The 25,714-nt window shown below is 42.9% G+C and overlaps 1 protein-coding gene across 2 annotated transcripts in view; it reads right to left on the bottom strand.

The window, feature by feature from the left end:
• SART3 (spliceosome associated factor 3, U4/U6 recycling protein) overlaps nucleotides 1–25,336 on the bottom strand; it is a 485,355-nt gene extending 460,019 nt beyond the window's left edge. The window contains exons 1-3 of one of the 2 annotated variants that reach the window (XM_069214788.1): nucleotides 25,036–25,336; nucleotides 14,354–14,480; nucleotides 1,669–1,773 (exon numbers count right to left, since the gene is read on the bottom strand). In XM_069214788.1, the coding sequence (XP_069070889.1) occupies nucleotides 1,669–1,773; nucleotides 14,354–14,480; nucleotides 25,036–25,212 (409 nt within the window). In that variant the 5' untranslated portion in view covers nucleotides 25,213–25,336. The remainder of the gene's footprint in view (nucleotides 1–1,668; nucleotides 1,774–14,353; nucleotides 14,481–25,035) is intronic. The other variant, XM_069214787.1, reaches the window with a different exon arrangement.
• Nucleotides 25,337–25,714: the final 378 nt, after the last annotated feature.

The raw sequence follows: 25,714 nt of genomic DNA, 5'->3' as shown, positions 1-25,714 counted from the left end.
TCTTCTACCTGGCTACTTTGTTGAACTAAGTACACAGGAAATATCGTTCTAGTTGTGGCCCACAAGCTGCATTTATACATTTAATCATTATTAACCCATTGGAGCATGAACGGATAAGATGTTGTGGCAGCATGCTGGGAAACAAAACAATGACTTGCAGGCAGCAACATACCGCTCCAGATGATATACAATCAAGCAAGTAACCTTGCTAGAAGAGAAATGTGTTGCACTAGATGGAGAACAGGTAGACAGCTTCAGGATTAGGAGGAAAATACATCTGTCATAAGCATCAAATACAAACTTGCTACATGCCACCGTTGCACAGCAAAAGAGGACAGTAGGGGCTACACAGCACCATGCATTTCCTGAGGACTTCAAACCCATGGTTCCCTTTCCCAATGTGCATCACAGAAAGCAGCACTGTGGAAGGTGCTATGCACAGTAATGTTTCAATCCCCCAGAGAATTCACCTGACTCACCACTGCCACATTAAAGCCAGACTACAACATACACCAGCCTTGCAGAAACTGAAAAAATAACAAGCAGGGCAGTATGCCACCTGCAACACAGTACTGCACAAGCAAGTAAGTGACTGGGAACGCATGCACAATGCATATGGAAGACGGAATCAACTCAGTGGTGTTTTCAGATGTTTCAGAGCTTAATAGAAACTTATTTATAAATGCCATAAATGCTAATATTTGATCACTAAAGTATGTCTCCCATTATGGAGTTTCTGAACATGCGGAATAGCCAGAACACATCACGTTCATATTTGTTTTATCCAAATATTTATAAGGGGTATTTCATGCCAGAGATTAGAAATCAGACATGTGTAGAGATCTCTCAGCCTGATCTGCAATGTACTTTGCACTATCATGTCAACCAATCAGTTGCAATAGTAATAGTTCCAGTCAACTGAGCTGTCATACTTTAGTCATAACACAATTTCTTCTGTTCCAGTTACGCATCCAAAATTATTTTTCAATTTTGATACACAGGGCAGAATTGACCGCTTTTCAAGAGTTAAGTCTTACTACTAAGTAATTAGCTAAAAACAATTTCCTATTTGGCCAAATCAGTAAAAGTAATTTAAAAAGCCACAATCTTCTCTCCTATATTTAATTTCGTAAAGGCAGTATTTGCAACACAATGGTACACTTAGCTATCAAGAGCAGTCTTATGCACGTCCTTCAAATTTGGTAGAAATATTCCATGCCAATCTGGAAAGATGGCACACATTTATAAGGTTACTATTTGGAGTTAGGCAATAAGAGTGCATAGAACCTCGGCCTACCTTCGCCTCCTGTAACTCAAATGCTCAAATTGCCTTGAATAATGGGGTTTCACTGCATTAGTAATCTCACAGACGAAATAACCAATACTGCAGGGTATGGTACTTGGAGGTTCAGGATCGAGGTACAAGATGTACTCTAGTGGCTGAACTACTACATGCTTAACCTGGCAACTAGGGTTCAAATCCAGCTTTGGAACCGGAAAGTTGCAGGACTCTGCGCAAATTAATTAATCTCACTGTACCTAAAAAAAAAAAAAATAATACCTGCAACAATTAATTGAAAATATGTAAAACTATTTTGTTTAATTGGATAATTCAGAGCATAGTATGTACTGGATCCTCCTACTGATTTTTAACTATACAGTACTTACAAATGTAGTCCTTTACAGCCCTCTCGAACAGTTCATAAACCTGCTCTCTTGAAGACCCATCTTCTGACATTCTTATTTCATCCTTTAACCAGTCCAGCCAAATTTCTGAAAAACAATGCAGTTTATTTTATACACAGACAATACACTTTTAATGGCTATTAAGTGAACTTAAAGACTGAAGGAAATAAAAACTTTAATAAGGCTGACTTAAAAATTGCATAAACAAATCACATCATTATCCAGAGGAGATAAGGACAAGTACTGACAAAGCCAACTGGTCGCACTTTTGTATTCTACTGGCTTTGCCAATGATTTTTAGCAATCCTGATCAGGATTGATTATAAGCACAATGCTTTCAGAAACAAGGCATCCTTGTCCTTGGATTGTTTTTAATTTCTTATCCCGGACTGCCTTCCCCCCTCTCTCTATGGGGCTTTTGCTCCTGATGTTTCTTTGATTACTTTGCTTACTTCTGTGGGGATTATGGTAGGGTCTGTAGGGTCTATATCCTCGCATTCCCTATCCTCGACTCCTTTTTAATCACTAGCATTGGTTGTTTGGAAACATATAAGGACAGAAGCTCTGCTAACTTTATTGTGTCTCCTAACTCTCCTTCTCTACTTTCATCTGGGGTACCTGTCTCTTGATCCCTTTTTTACAGCGCAGTTTGTACTAGTACACATGCAGCTGTTAATTTGTTTCAATTCCTCCATTATCTCTTGTAATTGATTTTCATGTACTTTACTCAAGCCAAGGATAGCCTGTAGGTTTTTCTGCATTAAATCTAGTAAGGATTCAGCAGGCACGGCATTGGTATCTAAAGCAAGAGCGGACTGCCTAACGGAGGGAGAAGGCGGCGAGGTGAGAGTGTATCCATTTTGCTAGCACCACTGATGCCCCCTCCAACGCTCTACTTCTCTTCCTTTCTCTCTAATGCAAAGCAAAACTGGAATCACTCCTCTAAAGTAACGCTATCCCTTACTTGGAGTGAGAGGCATGGTGAAGAGGATTACCTAGGTTCCAACAAGAGCCTCTCCCCACAAATTTCCTCTGCCTCCCTCTCCCAACCCCATCCCCAGAAATAAATAAATACTCTATCTGCAGCTAATCTGAAGTCTGAGAATCATTCCTTATGGACCGTTCAATTTCACTCTGATTTGAACCAAAAATATTTTTTCCATTTGACACACTGGGGAACTCTTTAAAATATTTCCCCACAATTTTTTTAATTGATGCCCCCAGTGGGGTTACAGCAGATCTTTCTCCATTGTCTCCATGGGCATCCTCCCTCTTGTTGCAACGTCTGGAGTACATTCCCTCCTTCTTGGCTGCTATCTGTTACCCCCGGAGGCTGACTCACATTCAGGACTTCCCTGGTCTTAGAAGCTGCCTTGGGTCCCTTCTTGGTGCCACACATAAAACGTGACCGAGCTTTGCACGCGGACATGCTGTATGTTTTATGTCTACCGCCTGCAGTGAATACTCCAAGCATCAGACTATAGGAGGTTCCTGGGAAAGGGCCGGGGAAGGCAGGCCACCTGAGGAGAGCAAGCCGCACTGGCCTATTGCCAGGAGCTTCCGCTCCACCTCATTGACCGGCAGCTCTGAGCTTTACCTTCCCAGACCCTACCTTAATTCCCCTATGACTCCTTGTCTTCGCTGACCAACACTGGCTACAGATTTAGAAATACTTCCGGAAGGATGGAGCCACTAGCTGGACTAGCAGGACTACTGGGTGTAGTGAAATATGTGTTTTGACCACTGACTTTGTATTTCACCATGTAGCACCTGGATTAGCTGTCCAGTGTTCACACCAGTTACAGACTACATTTTGTATTCAGTTTAGCTTTAGATTCATTCTGCCTATTGACTTTATCGTAGCATTAGGCACTGCCATGTTAAAGGCTGCCCGTAATTTTCAAGATTGTAATCTGTCCATTCTGTCTTGTTTTTGTGCTTTTCCTCACCAAGGGCTTTGCTTGATAAGGATGTACTCAGATGGCAGGGAACGGCCTTGTTTTGACTTGACATCTTGGGATTATGGCCAAACCCAAACATGTTTTTTTCAAAACTACCTAAACTAGCCAGCATGTTTGAATCGCAAAATTAGTTTTTTTGTTTTTTTTCCAGAAAGCCCTTTCGTTTTTTTAAGATATAATAAAAGACCCAGTGCGACAGTGAGAGTGTTAGTGGGCTCAATCAGGATTTTAGACGGTGGATGCCTGATATCTTTCCCGTGAGGATAGAGATCTCTTTAACGGGGTCATAATGTTGCTGGCATGAGAAAGATGAAGCACCTAACAGGCCCTACGGTGATGCATTTTTAATTCATTATTTGCTTTGCATTATAATATAGATACATATATTTGCGGTGTATATTGCAGTGGAGAATCATTTTGGTATGTTTTCATTTCATTGCTCTGACTATTTTTAAACATGTGCTTTCAAGATGCTAATATCCTTTTAGGAACCTCGCATAGTGAAATAATAAATAAATGTCTTTTTTGGATTAAGAAGTGCATTCCAGAGATTTTTGTCAGCTCGGTCATTAGTGAAAAGCAAAACACCGGGGAGCACGGGGACTGGACTGGGCCACTCCATGTACGACATTAATAAAAAAGATGACATTAACCGTTAACATAATGTGCACCATAGAATAAAATGTATTAATAGACCATATTAACGTATAATTGATATGTTATGTTGATAAGTTTTATGGCATTAATAAATGTTCGTAATGTTTTTCTGATGCAAGGAGAAGCTTTGTTGTTCATTGTTCTTTGTACACACACACACACACACACACACACACACACACACAGAGTTGACCAAATAGTTTGTAATGTTGCAACGCTGACTAGATGATATCTTATTTTTATTGTGAGAACTGTCTGCTGTAATATAATGTACCCTTTACAGATACAATTGTAACAATGGTGCGTGAGAAGCAAATCTTCTCAGGACTTGACAATGGCTTCACTGACAAGAGTATGAATTGCAACTAAGTTACCTACGTAAATTGGTGATAGGAACAGGAGATGAGGAGCCAATCACTGATGTGTGAAAGACTGTCTATCAATATCCCAGATTTGAGAATTAATAATTATTGGTTCAACCGTGAACAGACGATATTCTGACCAATGACAGCGTGAGAAAATGCTTTCTGGATTTCCAATATACCTGGACTGCACTTGGAAGGACAGTTCCAGTTTGTGTTCCAGGTAAGATCGAGTTACGGCGTTAGTCCTAGTTAGTTATAATCGCAGAGAGATCAGAGCAGACTTAGATGCCCTTTTTAGAGACATTACTTTGCTATTAATCCTTATATGATGTCTTTTAATTTGGTTTGGCTAAATTAGAGCCCCTCGTGGCTGAGCCAGTCCCCACTACAAATGCTAACCAGACGTATGTCCAGCTGATGAAGAAGTCTCTGTTTGCTGACTCATTAAGGAGAGTTATGATGAGATTACATTTTATTTTTGTTGCAGGTTTTTGTCTTTCTTTTCTAGGTACGGACCGCAATAATTTTGATAGACTCATAGCCAGATGTTTTCCAGATTCACATTTGTCTGACTTTTCTTTTTGCATTAAAGCCAAACATGCCACTCGAATTAGAGGGTTAGTTAGCATGTCTAAGTTCAATAATCCTAATTAACCATAGATTGATTTTCTTCAATTGTGAATGACTAAATGTTCGCCATATCATTAGTTCAGTTATTTTTAAAATTAATATGTATAGTAGCTATTGAATGTTTGATGTTAAATGCTTTAGTGAAATTAAGATTCTTTTGTTGTTTTGGTCAACCTGTGCTGTTCATGTATGTCTATCAGATGATATTGCGATTGCTTTACGTGACTTTAGCATTGTTCATCTAGGGAAATAAATATTCTAACTTGTACTAAAACGGCGTGGTTATTCATGATCACATGGGCCATGTTGTGTGAAGCTTACTGACTCAAATTTTGATAAATGTTTAAGACAATTGTGTGTGTTATTTGGTAATTGAGTAATGAGTAAGGTTTGTGTCCATGGTAAATCACTCTTAACTGAGTCAAAATGTCCATGAAACCTCTAACGTGTCCCGTTATCAATAAATGATAAAAGGACAAATAAGGCCAGATGTGCTCACAATAGCACTGTCATTATGGTATCATCACTGCGGGGTCAGAAATGTTTCTCAATTTCTATTTAAAAACTATCATTTTTAATAAATATTTCTCAATGCAGAGGTGCAATCTGATGTTCCATGATGAAACACATTTGTGTGTTAAAGAAATACGTTTTCATATTGTCACAGATAAGCGCTTCAAAACCTGGCAATTTCAAACAAACTGCAAAGTTGGCAGCTACACTTGCAACACTTTGACTGAGCTAACCCTAGGCGCATACACCGCAACAATTTCAGTCTGTGCCACGACTCACCTTGATAAGCATGTGGGCCAGCCCAGGCATCTTGTCTCATTACAGAACTCCAACTCCCTGCGAATGCGCATGTGAGCCCAAGCCTGGCTCTGCCACATCTGTTCAATGTCATCACTTACGTCACCGACACCCACTTGATGTGGCATGCCAGGAAATCAGAGTTCTGAATGTGAGATTTAAAAATGTAATGTAATTTAACCAATGTCGGTACTGATTGCGCATTTCCCTCCGTCAGCAACTGGCAAATCACTGAAAGCAATCTGACAGCACAAGGAAAACATGTTGAGTCATTCTTTCTTCCAAGGATACTCCTAACGCTCACTCGGACTGTAGCAGTAAACACCCTGCAATGGTGGGTGGGTGCTTTAATGTTTGCATAGAAGGGCCTGCATATATTGGAAAGAACTGTGTGGGCATCCTGTTCCTGAATATATCAGAAATATAGTGTAGTTGCAAAGATATGCAAGGCTAGAAACCTGGAATGGTGGCAATGCTGCAAGGAACATCTATGGTGCAATCAGAAGAGCGCTGTGTGAGGTTCTAGACCGTGTAATCGCAGGGAGTGCTTCAGGCCAGGATTGTGGAAAATGGGTAGCATTTTTAGGTATCTGTACCTGAATATCAAACATTGCTGCAGGCCAGGATTAAAGTGCATCAGCAGCACGTCAGATGCAAGGATTCATTAAGCTACAGGCAACATGGCATTTTGCCATTTGGGCACTCCCCCTCCTACAATAGCAAGGACAATCTGACATAATCTGCTGTAATCTAGCATCATCTTGTGTCCTCTTGTGAATTATCTTTAAAACAGATGCTTATAGTGGTCTTAATCTTGCACCTAACACTGCCCGGGAAACCTGTAGAATGAGACCCACTAATGCAATAGTAGGCATTGCTGCATGTAAGGATTGTGATGCAAACGCAGAGTTGTGCGTGTGGCCAGTTCAGCAATAGAGTGCAGTTCTACATGTCAGGTGGGAGGTTTATCAACAGACCAGTGCACACAGACCACAAACAAGCAGGGAGGGCATTGCTGTATGACTGGATCATGGTATGTTAACAGAACCAAGGGACCACCTACTGGTGGAGAAGGCGAAGGCACTGCTGTGTGCCTGCATTGAGCTACATAAGAAGAGGTGTGTGCGACACCAGAGACTGGAATAGAGAGCTGCTAGACCCAGTTTCCTGGGCACTCAGGGGTTACTATGCTCCAATCACATCAACTGGAGTGTTCCCCGTTGGTGTCCTGGTGCTTCAATACTAGTGGACCCAAAACTGGATAACTAAGAACTCCTTTCAGCACTTGACTCTCTCAGGGTAGCGAAACAGAGCAGCCCAAGGCTTATTCAAGGAGGTGAGGTGGGTTTAGACATTCAGAATACAGTGCACACCGTACTACCAGCTTATAAGATCAATGTCCAGTCAGTGCTGGCTTTTTAAAAAGAAAAGTACTTTCATCCACATAAGAGAAATATACTACACATAAAAACTAGGATAAATAGTGAAAACCAGACATCTCTACAACCATCTAGGTCACAGTTCTGACCTCAAACAGTATTATACCGCATAGATGCGAAGTACTATAAAAACAAGTTGGCATGTATACACGCAATTAGTATTGCATATTACAGACCATGTTGCACAGGGTTGCCCTCATTCGCTAGAGCCATGATACCAAACCTTTTATTGCAATGGTGTAGCTCCAGCATATGATGTGAAGATAGCCCCAGAACCCACCACACAAAGAACAGAGATGCCCTCCTGTCCTTAGTAAGGACACCTCTCTAGTGGCATCAGGGACCTGATCACAGGCACCTGATGTCTTGGCACAGTTTACTGAAGTCATACTAGTCCAGTAGCCACTAGCTAGCTGTCAGAGGGTAATAGTGGCCAGAGTGCCAGTACACCCTGGTACCCCCAGGCGTCACAAAGAGAATGTAGGGGGACTGTACCACAGGATACTCTTCCCCAGCTACAGATGGCAACTGGAAGTATCACACAGGCTCCCATAGCACAGGGAAGGTGTCTGGGCAAAGTGATTTCACCTTCAAGGACTGCGATCAAGCTTCCCCGTCGCCCTCTCTGTTGAAGTGCTGCAAGCTTCCTGATCTTGAGCAGCTGTTTGCAATTCCCATATCTTCCAAGCAGATGCTCTACAAGCCTCACACCACAGCTGTCATCTGCATGCAGGCTGCTGACTGATGCCTTTGCTCCTTCACAGCAGAATCCATCCATCACAGAGAACATTTTTCAAGTTCAGATTCTGTGAGCAAGCTTCTTTGCCTTTACACCACATGTCCACAGCTGGCTACTTTAGATGCTTGTTAGAATCGAAGACCAGTCTTGAACAACAACAACTGATCACTCAGGCCAAACTTTAATCACCCCCGATTGATAGGCTGATCCAATTAGAGGATCTAGTACTTTTGAATTCTAGGCACCTCTCTAATTGTGAGGCATATGTGTCTCATGCTCACTGTGTGTGCAAGGCATGCAAGCATGAGTTACTGTCCTTCAGGACAGGCTCTTGATACCAGCCCGGGCTATTCCCCACACAGGAATTCTAATTAACTCCAGACCAGGAGGCCTGATCATCACTGAACAGAAAGGGTCTCTCATAAGGGCATAGGGAGCTGGAATGTCAAGCAATACAGCTTAGCTCACATTCAACACACTGGCTTACCTCACCATTCTCCCCTACGGAACCTACTGGCACTCAAACCCACATCGCAGGTAGACAAAGGCAACAGGACCACAGGTAAAGAAGACTGCACAGACGTGATCAGGAGAGTGACTATAAGCCCCACCAAAGGGGCAAGGATTAAGGTAACCCTGGTGTATTGAAAATAGGTAGGTTTGACCAGTGACTTGGTGTTTCACCACTGTGCATATTAGTTGTTCAATGTTCACCAGTTGCAGATTACATTTTGTATTCAGTTTAGCTGCCTATTGGCTTTATCGTTGCGTTAGACATTGTAGTTGAGACACTGAAGATGAGACATTGCAGATGAGCTGTGTTTTTCCACAAGGTAAACTAAGCTTGTTTCTTCGTATTTCTCTCACCGAACAAGAACAGTTCCTGATAAGAAAGTACATATTTTTTGTTTTCTCCAGTGCAGGGAAAGGTGCGGCCTTGGAAGGAGAGCCTTGAAAGGCTGGCCAGTTTTCAGCATTTTTCTTCCAACTCTGACCTACAGCAGCCAGCATGTTTGAATATTTCTGTAAAGAAATGGCTAGCTGTTGCAGTTACCCCCCACTTTTTGCCTGATACTGATGCTAACTTGACTGAGAAGTGTGCTGGGACCCTGCTAACCAGGCCCCAGCACCAGTGTTCTTTCACCTAAAATGTACCATTGTCTCCACAATTGGCACAACCCTGGCACCCAGGTAAGTCCCTTGTAACTGGTACCCCTGGTACCAAGGGCCCTGATGCCAGGGAAGGTCTCTAAGGGCTGCAGCATGTCTTATGCCACCCTAGGGACCCCTCACTCAGCACAGACACACTGCTTGCCAGCTTGTGTGTGCTGGTGGGGAGAAAATGACTGTCGACATGGCACTCCCCTCAGGGTGCCATGCCAACCTCACACTGCCTGTAGCATAGGTAAGTCACCCCTCTAGCAGGCCTTACAGCCCTAAGGCAGGGTGCACTATACCACAGGTGAGGGCACCAGTGCATGAGCACTGTGCCCCTACAGTGTCTAAGCAAAACCTTAGACATTGTAAGTGCAGGGTAGCCATAAGAGTATATGGTCTGGGAGTCTGTTTTACACGAACTCCACAGCACCATAATGGCTACACTGAAAACTGGGAAGTTTGGTATCAAACTTCTCAGCACAATAAATGCACACTGATGCCAGTGTACATTTTATTGTAAAATACACCACAGAGGGCACCGTAGAGGTGCCCCCTGAAACCTTAACCGACTATCTGTGTATGCTGACTGGTTCCAGCAGCCTGCCACAACCGAGACATGTTGCTGGCCCCATGGGGAGAGTGCCTTTGTCACTCTGAGGCCAGTAACAAAGCCTGCACTGGGTGGAGATGCTAACACCTCCCCCAGGCAGGAGCTGTCACACCTGGCGGTGAGCCTCAAAGGCTCACCCCTTTGTGCCAGCACCGCAAGACACTCCAGCTAGTGGAGTTGCCCGCCCCCTCCGGCCACGGCCCCCCACTTTTGGCGGCAAGGCCGGAGAAAATAATGAGAAAAACAAGGAGGAGTCACTGACTAGTCAGGACAGCCCCTAAGGTATCCTGAGCTGAAGTGACTCTAACTTTTAGAAATCCTCCATCTTGCAGATGGAGGATTCCCCCAATAGGATTAGGGATGTGACCCCCTCCCCTTGGGAGGAGGCACAAAGAGGGTGTACTCACCCTCAGGGCTAGTAACCATTGGCTACTAACCCCCCAGACCTAAACACGCCCTTAAATTTAGTATTTAAGGGCTCCCCTGAACCTAAGAATTTAGATTCCTGAAAGTACAAGAAGAAGAGGACTGCTGAGCTGAAAAACCCCTGCAGAGGAAGAACAGAAGACACCAACTGCTTTGGCCCCAGACTTACCGGCCTGTCTCCTGCCTTCCAAAGAAACCTGCTCCAGCGACGCTTTCCAAGGGACCAGCGACCTCTGAATCCTCCGAGGACTGCCCTGCTTCAAGAAAGACAAGAAACTCCCGAGGACAGCGGCACTGCTCCAAAAGAACTGCAACTTTGTTACAGAGGAGCAGATTTAAAGACCCCTGCAAATCCCCGCAAGAAGCGTGAGACTTGCAACACTGCACCCGGCGACCCCGACTCGAATGGTGGAGAACCAACACCTCAGGGAGGACCCTCCGGCGACTACGAGACCGTGAGTAACCAAAGTTGTCCCCCCTGAGCCCCCACAGCGACGCCTGCAGAGGGAATCCCGAGGCTCCCCCTGACCGCGACTGCCTGAACTCTATTTCCCGACGGCTGGAAAAGACCCTGCACCCGCAGCCTCCAGCACCTGAAGGAACGGAACTCCTGTGCAGGAGTGACCCCCAGGTGGCCCTCTCCCTTGCCCAGGTGGTGGCTACCCCGAGGAGCCCCCCCCCTTGCCTGCCTGACCCGACGCCAGTTTACACACTGCACCCGGCCGCCCCCGCGCTGCTGAGGGTGTACTTTCTGTGTGGACTTGTGTCCCCCCCGGTGCCCTACAAAAACCCCCTGCTCTGCCCTCCAAAGACGCGGGTACTTACCTGCGGGCAGACTGGAACCGGGGCACCCCCTTCTCTCCATTGAAGCCTATGTGTTTTGGGCACCTCTTTGACCTCTGCACCTGACCGGCCCTGAGCTGCTGGTGTGGTAACTTTGGGGTTGCTCTGAACCCCCAACGGTGGGCTACCTTGGACCCAAAACTGAACCCTGTAGGTAATTTACTTACCTGCTAAAACTAACAATACTTTACCTCCCCCAGGAACTGTGAAAATTGCACTGTGTCCACTTTTAAAACAGCTTATTGTGTTTTATGTAAAAAGTATATATGCTACTGTGATTATTCAAAGTCCCTAAAGTACTTACCTGCAATACCTTTCAAATGAGATATTACATGTAGAATTTGAACCTGTGGTTCTTAAAATAAACTAAGAAAAGATATTTTTCTATAACAAAACCTATTGGCTGGATTTGTCTCTGAGTGTGTGTTCCTCATTTATTGCCTGTGTGTATGTACAACAAATGCTTAACACTACTCCTTTGATAAGCCTACTGCTCGACCACACTACCACAAAATAGAGCATTAGTATTATCTCTTTTTGCCACTATCTTACCTCTAAGGGGAGCCCTTGGACTCTGTGCATGCTATTCCTTACTTTGAAATAGCACATACAGAGCCAACTTCCTACAGGAGCGCTATACTCCTTTTGAAAAACAGCTTTTGTGCAGTTGAGACATAGCAGATGAGCTATGTTTTTCCACATGGTAAACTAAGCTTGGTACTTCGTATTTCTCTCACCGAACACGAACAGCTCCTGATAAGAAAGTACATATTTTTTGTTTTCTCCAGTGCAGGGAAGGTGCGGCCTTGGAAGGAGAGCCTTGAAAGGCTGGCCAGTTTTCAACGTTTTTCTTCCAACTCTGACCTACAGCAGCCAGCATGTTTGTATTTTTCCATGAGAGGAGGGGTTTTCTCCAGGAAGACCTTTGGGTTTTTTTAAACTAGAAAAGAGGTGGCCCTGCTCAGTAGTGAGGGAATTTCCGAGACCTCGGTCAGAATTGGACGTCAAATGCCTGACAGTTTCCCGTGAGGGTGAGGATCTCTTTCTCGCAGTTGAAGAGGGGTCATCTTCTTGCTGGCATGAGAAAATTGAAGAGCTTGGCAAGCCCTACAGTGATGAATTTTTGCTTTATCCTTTGCTTTACAATTATGCTATAGTATAATCACATATATTTGCTGTGTACATTGCAGTTGAGACTCACTTTGATATATTTTCCTTTCATTGCTGTGACTATTTTTAAACGTGTGCCTTTGACCTACTAATCTCCTTCATTTTTTTAGGAACCTCATGGTTAAGTAATAATAAATGTCTTTTTTGAACTAAGAAGTGCATTCCAGAGATTTTATTGTCAGCTCGGTCATAAGTGAAAGCAAAACACCTGGCTACTGAATTATTGCTGCCGCCACTGTCAGTCTACCACCGCCTTGGTAGAGAGGCAGAAGCCACTCTCTGTGAGATAGGGGTGCACTATGCTCGCCCTCCTCAACCCCAGAGCTAAGCTCTAGGGTCTCAGTCCATGTAAACAGGGAGCTCCTCAGTGTACCTGCATTATTGTCATGTTCACTGAGGTAGGGATCTAGAAAACATATAGTAACTTTTAAGTGACTTGCCTGTAGATCACTATAAAGCAGGGGAAGCATGCTCTCCAGAGACATGCAAAAGACTTACCGTCCCAACAAGGGTACTGCTGTATGTCGGGATCAAAGTGGATTAATAATACTATTTGAGAGGGTGAAGTACAGGAATATCAGAGGCGGCTGCCCCTCAAGGAAGAGGTGAAATAGTAGAGCTTTGGTACATACAGGAATAACAGACACTATTGAGGTACATGTGCAGGGCTGTTTATGTTCCATTACTGGAATAACAGGTGGTTCAACTTCTCAGAATTAAGTAAATTGTTAGGGATGAATGGAAGACCACTGCAACTGGTGCAGAGCTGCTGCTGAGCAGTAATTAGGTACACTGGCAGAGCTCCACATGGGCATGAAGTGTTGCAATTACAAGAGGGCCGCATAGCTGGATTAAGGTTCATCAGTAACGCTGGGTGACAGCCACAATTTAGAACACTAGACAGTTCAGCAGTTTAGGATTGAGATACATTGGTACAGCTTGTGTCTGAAAGGCCCTTCAAAGGACGCTTATCCCTTAGGGTCACTTCCACCCAAGGTTTCCACGTGTTGGGTAAACTGATATGCTAGGACAACTCGACTTCTGTGGACTGCCGCAAGCAGATGGTTCACATGGGATGTGGGCCGGAGCCCAAATGCATATAGGTACAACACTAAACTAGCACCCTCATCCTAAACTTGCACATCATTATGGACTCCCGGCCTGTCATCTTTTCCACCACCAAACTCAGATAAATTTAAAAAGTACAGACCTTAGGACTAATGTTACTGTTTAATTGTTATGTTATTGCTGGCTAGCCAAAGATGGAACTGGACTACACTGGAACTTCCGTTACACAACGGGTAACTCAGACACAGATTTACAATGATTTGGTCTATGCTTTATGACAAGACATGTGAACGATATATATTGTTGCTCAATTATCCTGGTCATGTACCACACATGTCATTTGAATGACTGTAAAATGGTCAATAAAGATATTCAGAAGAAGTTCATTACAAGAGATTATAGCACGCGAAAGCTTATGCATGCTGCCACAGGTGAGACCTAATGATCATGAAACTCAAAACTGAACCTTAATGAAAATATTTTAGTCCTGTTCAGAGTTAAAAACAACATAAAGACAACTGACTGGTGCAATGGCAGAGATCACTTAAGCTCAAAGACATCATCAGCATGAAAGTAAAATGTGTGATTTGCCTAAAGTTGCTCTGTTTTGAGTAAAACAAAAAGGTTTATACTGGAAATCAGGACAGGATCAATTAAAAAACACCATTTATCACTGGAAATCTCTATTTCTCTGAAGCTAGTCAGAAAATCTTTATCCTGAAAATATAGTAGTAAGTCAATTATAATAACAAAAGGTTATTGTGCAAAAAGAGTTGAGCAGTTTTTGATACCTTCGGTCAATGGAAAAAGCTCACTCATCTTCTGTCGAGCCCGTCTTAGTTTTCCCAGTTCTCCTTCCTGACGGAGCAGTTTTATCAGGTCCACATGGCAGTTATAGTCGAAGGCATTGATGGAAAGCTTAAAAGAAAAGCAAAAATAACGTTTTCTTACAGCTATAAAAAAAGATAAGGAATATAACGATTATGCTCTGCCTCCACATAACATACGTACAGACAGAATCTAAAAAACTGTAGCAGTTGTTCATGTATATAAAGTATTTCCATTCAAAAACTGAGGAGCTAAATAATGCGGTGGGACTCAATCCAACAGTCAGTGCTACTTCTGTCAGATGCATAGATTTTGAAAATGGTCTTTGTGAGCCTTTATTATTCCACCTGGTCGAGGAGGACTGAAAAGACAACTTTGCACTGTGTATTTTCTTAGCCCGTACCCCTCTTCAATGAGACTTTAGCTCCTGTTTTGGTAGATTTCCCCACATATTTGCTACACGTAGCAGCTTCCAAAGCAGGCCATGTATGATTAAGAGCATTTCATGCTCACAATGTTTAGCTTGATGTTGTTTCCAATAATATTCTTATCTAAGGTAAACTCTTTCATATCTTTCATACCAAGAAAACTACTCTCCACCATCATAAATGTATGTGTTGTTAAAATGTACCTCATCAAGAAGGGAACTGTACACATTTATGAGGCGCTTTGGGTATGAATGCTTCTGTTTTTATATTTTAGGTGCAACAATGTAACTATAAACCAAACAGGCCCCACATATTTTGCTGTTGATTTGGCATATATGTTGAAATGTGGTCTAAGTCTACCTCACTTCTCTCGCCACCCCAGACCAACTCAATTTGCCTTGAGGTAACAAATTGTGGTTTGAGCAATTACAAAAACTGTAAAAAAAATAAGTGTCTGGAGCATTAATATTGTGAAATGAGTTGGACAAAGTTTAAATGGGGAACTCGGAACTGAAATGCACTGTGCATATGTTTCTGCAACACATTCCACAAGTCAGCTGGAAACTTTACTAAGTTTAAGCAACCCTGTTTTGGACTTTAAAAAGGTCTACAAATTTAGAAAAATGTTAAAGCTAATCAAATATATTGAGGAAAAAGGATGAAGCTATAAAATGATTGACACTTATTCAATAAAATACAGGTTTGTCTTATAGTTTTAAAGACGTTACTTTAGACCAGGTTTATCACATAAGAAAGCAGAAAGCGGGTACAGGAAACAACCAAAAAAGCCAAAATAGTAAATAAAATGTGCACATGAATGATTCACGGTACTACTGTGAACTGCAAGAAATCTGCGGCTAAAAGAGTCACCTCCCTAACTCCCCCACCCCTGCCACCTGACCAACAGAGCACAGATTAAAATGGAGCAAGAAGGTGCTGGCGAAGCTGATACCTGCCTGGAAATAACGCTGTTTTTCACTGAAGCACAGCACTGGCTTGAAAGTTAGCCAATTGGAATGTTAAAGCATTAAAAAATAAATAGTGGACAGGGACTGTGGCAGCCGCCAGTGAAGGAACTCCTGGTGGCGGGGTCTACCTTTGAGGCCAGTGCTGCAGGCCACAAATAAGATGGCCCGTGAGACATACTAGAAAGACAGTAAGTGGTAGGACAGAAGCGAAGGCTGAGCGGAAGGCCCACTCCATTAGTGTCAAAGGTTCTCTGTGGGCCAGGATACCATAGACGCTGTCAGTGCATCCCTTCTGCTGGATAAGAGCGGCAGCCTGGCTTACAAGGACCAGGCTGATGGGATCAGCTAAACTGCACTTAAGGACACACAGAGAGTGGACAGGACAGGTGGCAGGTGCCAGTAGGTGCAGTGCTAACTGCAGGAGGAGAACACTGCACTTGCAAAGGAAAGAATCTAACGCAAGATATGTAGGTCTATCTGAATGAACAAGTATGTGTCCTGAAAAAGTAAGACCGCATTAAATGTTGGCAAAACAAAGCCACTGGGAGAGGTGCATGCCTGAGACATTGCTGCCCGTTGAGATCGTGATGAGCAGCTTGGACATTGACTTATCCAGGACCCTGACAGGCTGTACCTGCCGGGAGGAAGGCCGATTTAATCATGTAGCGGTCCAGAGGCACAGTGGTTGCTGCTAACCGTGCAGATAGTGAGTCTGTACATACACTCATAGACATACTAGAAAGACAGTAAGTGGTAGGACAGAAGCGAAGGCTGAGCGGAAGGCCCACTCCATTAGTGTCAAAGGTTCTCTGTGGGCCAGGATACCATAGACGCTGTCAGTGCATCCCTTCTGCTGGATAAGAGCGGCAGCCTGGCTTACAAGGACCAGGCTGATGGGATCAGCTAAACTGCACTTAAGGACACACAGAGAGTGGACAGGACAGGTGGCAGGTGCCAGTAGGTGCAGTGCTAACTGCAGGAGGAGAACACTGCACTTGCAAAGGAAAGAATCTAACGCAAGATAAGTAGGTCTATCTGAATGAACAAGTATGTGTCCTGAAAAAGTAAGACCGCATTAAATGTTGGCAAAACAAAGCCACTGGGAGAGGTGCATGCCTGAGACATTGCTGCCCGTTGAGATCGTGATGAGCAGCTTGGACATTGACTTATCCAGGACCCTGACAGGCTGTACCTGCCGGGAGGAAGGCCGATTTAATCATGTAGCGGTCCAGAGGCACAGTGGTTGCTGCTAACCGTGCAGATAGTGAGTCTGTACATACACTCATAGTGGTGAATGATAAAGCCATCATGGCACCTGCAACCCAGATCAACAAAGAGAAGTACTCTAGATGCCAGGCTATCAGTGAGGTGGACCTAAGAGCAATGCCACAGGAGGTAATGAAACCTATGCTGACTGATACACTTAAAGCTGTAACAGAAACAAGAGCATCACCAAAAACTAAAGTAGACGGAATTGTAAATGACTTGAACCTGGGGCGGGTAGACCTGTGCAGGCTCTTTAAAAAAGTGTCCAGGCTGAGGTGCAGACAGGAGACAACTAGCCTACCGTAGCAACATTTAAAACACTGTACAATCTCTTGCACAATGCTGGAAACCTTCGCAGAAGACACTTAAAGGAGATCACACCAAAATAAAGTGAGACTTGTGGGTATGCTGGAGAAAACTGAAAGAGAATACCAGGAGCGGCACCTGGGAGATTGGATCCAAAACAATTTGAAATGTAAAGTGCCATCATATTTCTTTTTAATTGAAAGGGCAAATAGAATGCCAGCACTCCCTCTTGCACTAAGAGCACCTCCTAGGGCATGGAAACTCGCAAAGGTTTTTTCCAGGGGCCACCAAGTTTGGTCTGTGATGTGATGGAGTGCTGCATTGCTGCCAGCAGGGTGGCGGTCAAGGTATGTGTAATGGAAACAAAGCATATATATCTAGATCCTGTGTTGCATAATGGTAAACCAAAAACATGGGATTAATCCTGGCCTCTGCAAATATTGCACTTTTTGGGTAGCCTGGGTTTAAATTTTGCAAGAACAACATTATGGTTTATTAAATCTAACAAAAGAGAAAAGTTTGTACAGCACACATCTTGAAGTAGTGTATTTCGAGATCCTCATACGTGATAATGAAAAAGAAGGGAAAGTGGTTATAAAACAATTGCCTGGCATCACACAATTTAGTTATGTGCAGAAGCCAGGATTAATCGCTCACGCTGGCTGTGGCACTTAGAATTGACTTGCTTATGGCAACTGTTTTACTTTTCATTTCATGGAGCAAGAAAAGTCCAGTTGGGAATTTACAGCGCTAATAGCTCTAACTCAAGGAAACGCAAGACCCATTGCATTGCAAATGCTTGTTCTATTGTAGCCATTATAATTCTAATATGCTATTTTATCCCCAACAAAACATTTTCATAATGCAGCTTTCTGAATTGGCTGAAACAAATTATCTGTGAATTCCTTCAGTAATGGTTATTCATTTTTAATTGCAGTGTATAGTTCCTGGATCTGTTTTGTCCCACTGAAAGCACTGGTACTCTCCTATATTAAACTATGTCCCCAAATCACTATCACCGTCTCCTTTGGGTGCAGAGTGATGTTTTCTTGCCCTTTCTTTACTTATGAGCTGGCCTTTCTGCTACATGTGCATATAATGTGTTGTCGCACTGCCGATGCTCTTAGGGATTTTGGGTGCTAGGAGGATGTGCTCATTCATCCAGTCAAATTCTTCTGTAGTACTTAAACAGAGCCATGTGCCCTCTTTCTGGTGGCAACATTCAGGTAATATCCTTCCATAGGCCTACTAGAATCAACTCACTGACAGAACACCTCCATAATGTTGCACTGTTGGACATCCATTTTTGGGGATCTCTGATCACAACGTTTTCTGTGTTGGCTACCTAATGCATACACATGTGAATCAGTGGTAGTAATTTGTACTTTGCCAGAATTTATAAGTGTGCCAAGGTGATGCATCCATGAAGTAGAGATATTTGTTGCATCACTACAGTGTAACCAAATCATCCACACCTTTGCACTCGCCCATGTTGTCACATGATGAAAGGTCAAAGGGATTCTCTGTTCATTTTTGCTACTCCCCGACCTAAGGCATGTTGGCTAATCTTGGTTGTATGTGTATTTTGTTGTCTAATTTTTCTTACAAAAGCATTTATAGGTAATTGGTTTTGTCTAACATCTAACTGCTCTCTTTGTTCCTGAAATAACCTTCATAATCCCTGAATGGTGAGCATGAGGTATATCGCCGTCAACTCGACACCTTTGGATTTGCATATAACCAGTTATAACATTTGAGAAACACTGTTTATTCCTTATTGTGTATAATGGGTTCCCGCCGGGCATCTCTCACAGCAGTAATGTTTGTGGGTGCTAATTCTTTCTTCAAAGGCCAGGCCAAAAATGTAGCCAGTTTGCCACCGCCTCTGTGTTAATACCTGCTAAAATGACCTGTTTTGGAGAAGTCCCTTCACTAATGTATTTTACAGTATTTCAGATCCAAGTCCCTCAAGCATTCGTTTGTGAAGCCAGTTCACGGTGTTTTTTGTAGTCTTGTTAATGCCTGTTTCTTAATGAGGAGCGATGCATCCAATTGTTTAATCAGTGAGGTAACCTGGGAGGTCGCTATTCCTCCCATTACCACTTTTAGGGCATGCCACTCTGTACCCCTATTGCTAGCGGTGTTCTTGTTAAAGCTAAAATAGTCTTTTATTGCGCTTCCCATGATTAACAGAATTCCCCATGGTTCAGAGCTGATATTGACAGTTTCTGCGTTAGTATACTGGGCCTGTATACATCCATGTTGTATTTGAAGCACACAGGTGAATGATCAGACAAAACCGTGCCCATGTATTTGACTGCTGAAATATACTGTGTATGGGGCCTGTCCACCAGCACAAAATCTCTTGTAGAGTAATTGTTTTGGGGTTGCGCATAATGTGGGTATTCTCGGACTATGGGGTTGTGTGATCTCCAAATGGCCACTAAATTAAATTCCTCCATAGCTTCATGCAAAGATCCAAGACATTCTCTGTTTATATGTAAACCACTGCAGCATCCTCCCCATAGCGCCATTTAGAACACAATTAAATTCACCCATCCAAATCACAGCGGACCTCAAATATGGGGTCATTTTACCACTAAAGCTCACATAGAAAGTAACAATCAATATTTGGGGCATAAAATCCCACTAGTGTTATTTTTCTACCATTTAATTTCCCAGGTAAGTTAATCACCCTCTGTATTTTTTCTATGTAAAAGACACACTAGGGGCTAACTATAGACCTACCCCCTTCACATATGTACTAAAACTGGCATGACAGAATGTCCCCATCCAATTACCTTCATCAGAAAGTGCATGTGTTTTGAGCAGGCATACTATCTGTTCCTCTTGCCTACGTAGATATGCCCCCACTCTTACTCTCGTTGACACAGTTATCTAACCTCTTGGTATCCCATGACATTATTGTGACTGTGCCCATTCCTTTGCTTGACTGAATATAAGCGTTGCCTTCGTGCTGCCTAGTTTACTTAATTCTAGCTCTCTGTACACATAACCCTAACTTAAATCACATTTGGGCACTGTTTGTGTGCCCGTGTTTCTATCCATGACCAGGGGCATTGACCATATTCTAATACACATGCATGCCATTGTGGCGTTTGCATTTCCAACATCAAACATTTCCAAAATAAACTATCAAAAATGTAAGAATAAAAGAACAGAAATCAATATTAATGACTGTAATCAAGTCTTCGCAAACCCAGCTATTCCCATGATACGGTCAAAAGGCTAAAGCTAATCACCATGGATTAGGTTGGGAGTTGAGGGGGGGGGGGGGGGGTGCTTTAATGTTTAATTGGGCAGACTCATGTAAAGAATCCTTTCCTTTTCAGACCCATTTGGTTCCTTGTTTTATTTGTGAGTGCCATCTGCATGTTTGGTTTACACTGCTCCCTCATATTATGATCTGCGGTATGTTTTATTTTGTTTGTTGTTTAGGGATCTGGGGCAGGATGTACGAAATTCCGGCAATTTGCGAGTCGCATTGCCGGATGGCAAATGCCCACCTCATTAATATTAATATTAATGAGGTGGGTCTCAAATTGTGACCCCCTTGTGAGTCAGCAGACCACCATGTCTGTGACTGCTTTTTAAATAAAGCAGTTTTTTTTTTTGTAATGCAGACCGTTTTCCTTAAAAGGAAAACGAGATGCATTACAAAATGAAAAATGAAACGTTTCAGTTTCATTTTTTCAGAGCAGACAGTGGTCCATAGGACCACTGCCTGCTCTGAAAAAATGTTTTCAAGGCCATTCACAAAGGGGAAGGGGTCCCATGGGGACCCCTTCCCTTTTGCGAATGGGTTACCACCAGTGTGACACTGGTGGTAACTGCAAATTGCTTTGCGACCGAGTTCACAAAGCAATCCTACATCGCAATGCGACTCACAAATAGGAAGGGGAACAACCCTTCCTATTTGCGACTCGCAGTCCCATTTTGCGAGTCGGTAACCAGGGTACCGACACGCAAAATGGGAATGGACATCGCGATGTGGCTTTTGCGCCTCGCAAATTGCGATTTTCGCTGTTTGAGAGGCGCAAAAGCCTTGCTACATCTGGCCCCTGGTTCTTTATCTTTGAGTCTGCATGGTCCAGTTTTGAGTTGTCCTCGCATTCTTGCCAATCCCAGGCTTGACTTGCCGTAGTGAAAAAGTGTTCTCAACCTTCATGAAGAATTTTCAGTTTTGCAAGAAAGAACACCAAATATTTCATATTTTTGTCTCTTGCATTTCTTTTTCACAGGTTCAAAGGAGAGAAGCTGTTTTTGTACTTGGGTACAGTCTGGAAACAATATTACACGGCACCTCTTATTTGCATTTCGACTTTCCACCCAGCAGTGTTGAACAGTACATCCTTGTCTCTGTATTTCAGCAGTTGAAATATGACAGCGATACTCTAAGGGCGGCCCTTCTGACCTTTACTTGCGGCCCCCTAGTCAACAGGAGCACTGGACTCCAACCAAGATAAACATTTAAAAGATGTTAAATAAACAGGAAAGCATTTCGCTAAAAGTCAATTTAAGCTAAAGAAAGGTAGTAAAGAGGATATTCTGCACAGCTTAAATTTAGAAGCACCTTCATCTTTCAAAGACATCTAGCAGTGTAAAAATATGATAGTCTGTTCAAAATTCAAAAAGTCTAAATCATTAACGTGCACAACCGTTTCACCTTAGTACATCAGATTGTATCAGTTCATTGAGAAGTTTTTTTTTTTTGGTTTTTTTTAAAGGGATAGTTTAGAATTTAGAAACTTTCACCCTCCCTCCGGACAACAATGCCAATTGTAAAGTAATAGGCAAGGGAGTTATGTGCACTATTTGGGTAGCCTGGGTTTATATTTTGCATGAACATCATCATGATTTATAAAATCTAACAGAAGAGAAGGTTTTGTATAGCACTCCTCCTGAAGTAGTGTATTTCGAGATCCTCATATACGATAATGAAAAAGGAGGGAAAGTGGTTATAAAACAATTGCCTAGGATCACACAATATAGTAAAGTGTAGAAGCCAGGATTAGTCTCTCACGGCGGCCGTGGCGCTTTGAATTGGCTTGCTTATGTCAACTGTTTTACTCTTCATTTCAATTTATGTGGCAAGAAAAGTCCAGTTAGGAATTTACAATGCTAATAGCTCTAACTCGAGGAAACGCGAGACTCATTGCATTGCAAATGCTAGTTCTATCGTAGCCATTATAATTCTAATATGCCAGTTTATCTCAACAAAACATTTTCATAGTGCAACTTTCTGAATTGGCTGTATTTGCATGAGCGTGAGGGCGAAGGAGAGACACAAAAGGAAAAAAGTTTGCTTGCAGACAAACGTATCAGCAAACGTGCAATTATCTATGTGTCGATGGCCAAGGCAGTAACAAAACTGCCCCAAGAATGGACAAATGTTAAGCATTTACCAATTATAACAAAGGATTTTTGAAAGGCAAGCCCATGAACAAGTGATAGTGATGGGCGTGCTGCAGGCGTGTTTAAAGGCCCATAGAGAGATTACAACGCATTAGAGCGCTTGCGCACTCAACCAAAAAAATAAGCCCTTGTGGATGGATGTAGGTTTAAAATGGACTGCAGCACACATGAAGGCAATACATACATTTGCCCTATTCCAGCTGCTATTCCTATGTTTATCATGTTTTATTTTCACTGTAGTTTGTCTATTCTGATTATCAACTGCTGTAACAGCAAATTCACATGATTTACCTCTGTCCAAGCAGTAGCTGAACACATGTATTCTTGGTTTTCCAGATACTACAAAGGTCACTAGATCAATCGTTAGACGTGCCCGGTCTAAATCCAGTCAGTTTGCAAGTACAGTCACTAACCACTACCTGAAGCCATATGCTTGACAAGAACAGAGTCAACTGGAACATACACTACTGACTGAATGAACAGCAACATCTATTAAACTCTTAGAATATACTCCTGCGATATTTGCAGATTTGTTGTAGTTCTAAATAGAGCTGCATTTCCTGCTCCACATATCCTGCAAATACACACAGACTTATAAGGAAGTTGTAAGATGCTAAGGGGTTGTCATTTACGTGTATATAAAGCTGTTTATATGCACATATGGGAGAGAGCTTTAACACTTGCCATACACCAGTGACGATGTGACACTCAAATTAAACCTGATGAGGAAATGTTAAACCTCTGAAAGTGTCTTCACTCGGTAAGCCGTGTCTACTGTGCTGCACAAAACCATAAGGTGCGGACTTCTAGTCCAGTGAGATCTTTGCAACAGCTGAACTTCCAACTAGCTGGATTCAAATTCTAGGCACAACCCACTCATGGAATCCAGGCGAAGTCTCACGAGAGACCAGGATTCACATTAATGTAAACCGCATTGCTACTCCTAAACCACTCAGTACTGCATCACTTTTTTCAAACACTTGCTACAAACAAACAAGTTCTGTCAATCACTTCACATTATCTACCCCTTTCAAAACTGTTCTGAAGATCCACCTTCAAACCTTGAAAGCTTCCCCAACTAATTATCTCCTCATCCCTCTGTCCTACTTTCCTCCACAACCGTCAGTCAATATAAACAATATATGACCCAGGTACTGTTTATGTCTGCACAGAGTACCTTAAATAAACATGCACTATATATATTTGCAAAAACAATCCTTTATATTCATAGCTGAAACCAGTTCTTATCTTATGCACCGTATACCGTTAATATTGGACAGCATTTCTTCTCTAAATGCCATCTAGTTTCTCAAATAACCACCTGACCGCGTGTCACTCTATGATCCTGCTATAAAGGAAGTGGCAAACTAAAGTCAGCCTGAACTGCATTGAAATCAAACAATGGCAAAGACAATAGGTCTGGCTCTGGCTGCCAGCCTTTTGGCTTTGATTGTGTTTTTGTTTTGGTTGTCATGGTTTTTTGCAAAACTTTATTGCCGGGTAAACGTCGTGAAGCTAAAACAATAAACAATGTAAAAAGCAAAAACATTTGTGGGTGCTTAGCACCCAAGCGAATTACTTTGGGTGCAGATGTGCACATTATGAAAGGGTGAAATGCAGTTACGTATTATGACGTTAACCAGTAGCGTAAGTGGACAGACCCAAAGCCCCATACTTAATGCTGTATATTGTAGAGGGTGGAAGAAATACGTTAATGAGACAATGACAGACCAGTGGATGAAGAGCGTAGGCTGAAACGCTAATTAGTAAGCATATTACACATACATTAGCACAATCAAAAGCTCTTCGATGACACCAGAAGACCTATAAAGTACCCATTACCTGCTACCCTCATAGTTGTCATTAACACAGATCACTTTTGACCTTCTTATTACGCCAACTTATGAATTTCTAATATAACGTTGCCATCACTTGCTACTCAGTCATGTTATAGAAACAAAAACTATGTTCTGTATTTACACCAACCATCCTGCTACAAGTGAAGCAAAATAAATCACAGCCCTTCGAGTAAAGGGTATGGAGCGGTGTACAGTTGCAATGTATTCATTATCCTAATGGTACTCGGAACCCTCCAGTGATGCACTATAATTTAAAGTGCTCTTAGGTCAGACATCCCGAGCACGAATCATAATATTACATTTAAAAAGCACATAGTATCCCCGCCCTTCTCTCAAGGAACATTCTTCCCCACAGCTTCCCACCTTCCCACCCCAACCCCACCTGCTCCTCCAACCGCTGGATCTCCGCCTCGTTCTCCTTGTCGTCATCCTCGTCCTCTTCGGAAGAAGACCCCTCCTCCGGTTCCTCGCAGGGTTCTCCCTCCGACTCCATCTCCCTGTCCTGAGAGTCCTCCTGCTCCCCTGGGTTCAGTTTCTCTCCATCACCCACGGTCGCCATGTTGGGGGCTCGCTAGTCTGTTGCTGGTGCTGGTCGGGGTCGTCTAAGGCGCGCCTGAACACAGCGACTTTGAGGGATAGGGAGCGACAAACTGATCAAATATGAGATGGTAATTCTTTTGAATCATATTACGTCTGCCCTCACAGAATCGCTCCTACTGTCGGTACGCACTATTGCGGTGTATGTTTGTACACAGGCATTTCGCTAGACAGTAGTCATGACGCGGCAAAGGGCCTTTGCAAGCGAGGTCCTGTCATTTAAAGAAGACGCGCTACAACCTGAAACGTGACCCATGAGGCAAATACATGTTGCGCTTAGAGTATGCAAACCAATAAACCCCATTCAACCGGCGAAATCCCAATTTTATAGAACAAAATACATTTAGTTCCGCTGTCTCCTTCTCGAAATTGCTTCCCCTCTAATAGCAGTCAAGGAGCAAAATATATTCTCCCTAATATATATTTTTTTCATCTCGCGCTTTGCTGCCTAAAATGTTAGCAAG

This window comes from Pleurodeles waltl, chromosome 11, assembly GCF_031143425.1.
Source record: "Pleurodeles waltl isolate 20211129_DDA chromosome 11, aPleWal1.hap1.20221129, whole genome shotgun sequence".
NCBI classification, from domain to species: domain Eukaryota; kingdom Metazoa; phylum Chordata; class Amphibia; order Caudata; family Salamandridae; genus Pleurodeles; species Pleurodeles waltl.
The sequence above is the reverse complement of the archived record's forward strand: the minus strand, read 5'-3'. Positions and strand labels throughout refer to the sequence as shown.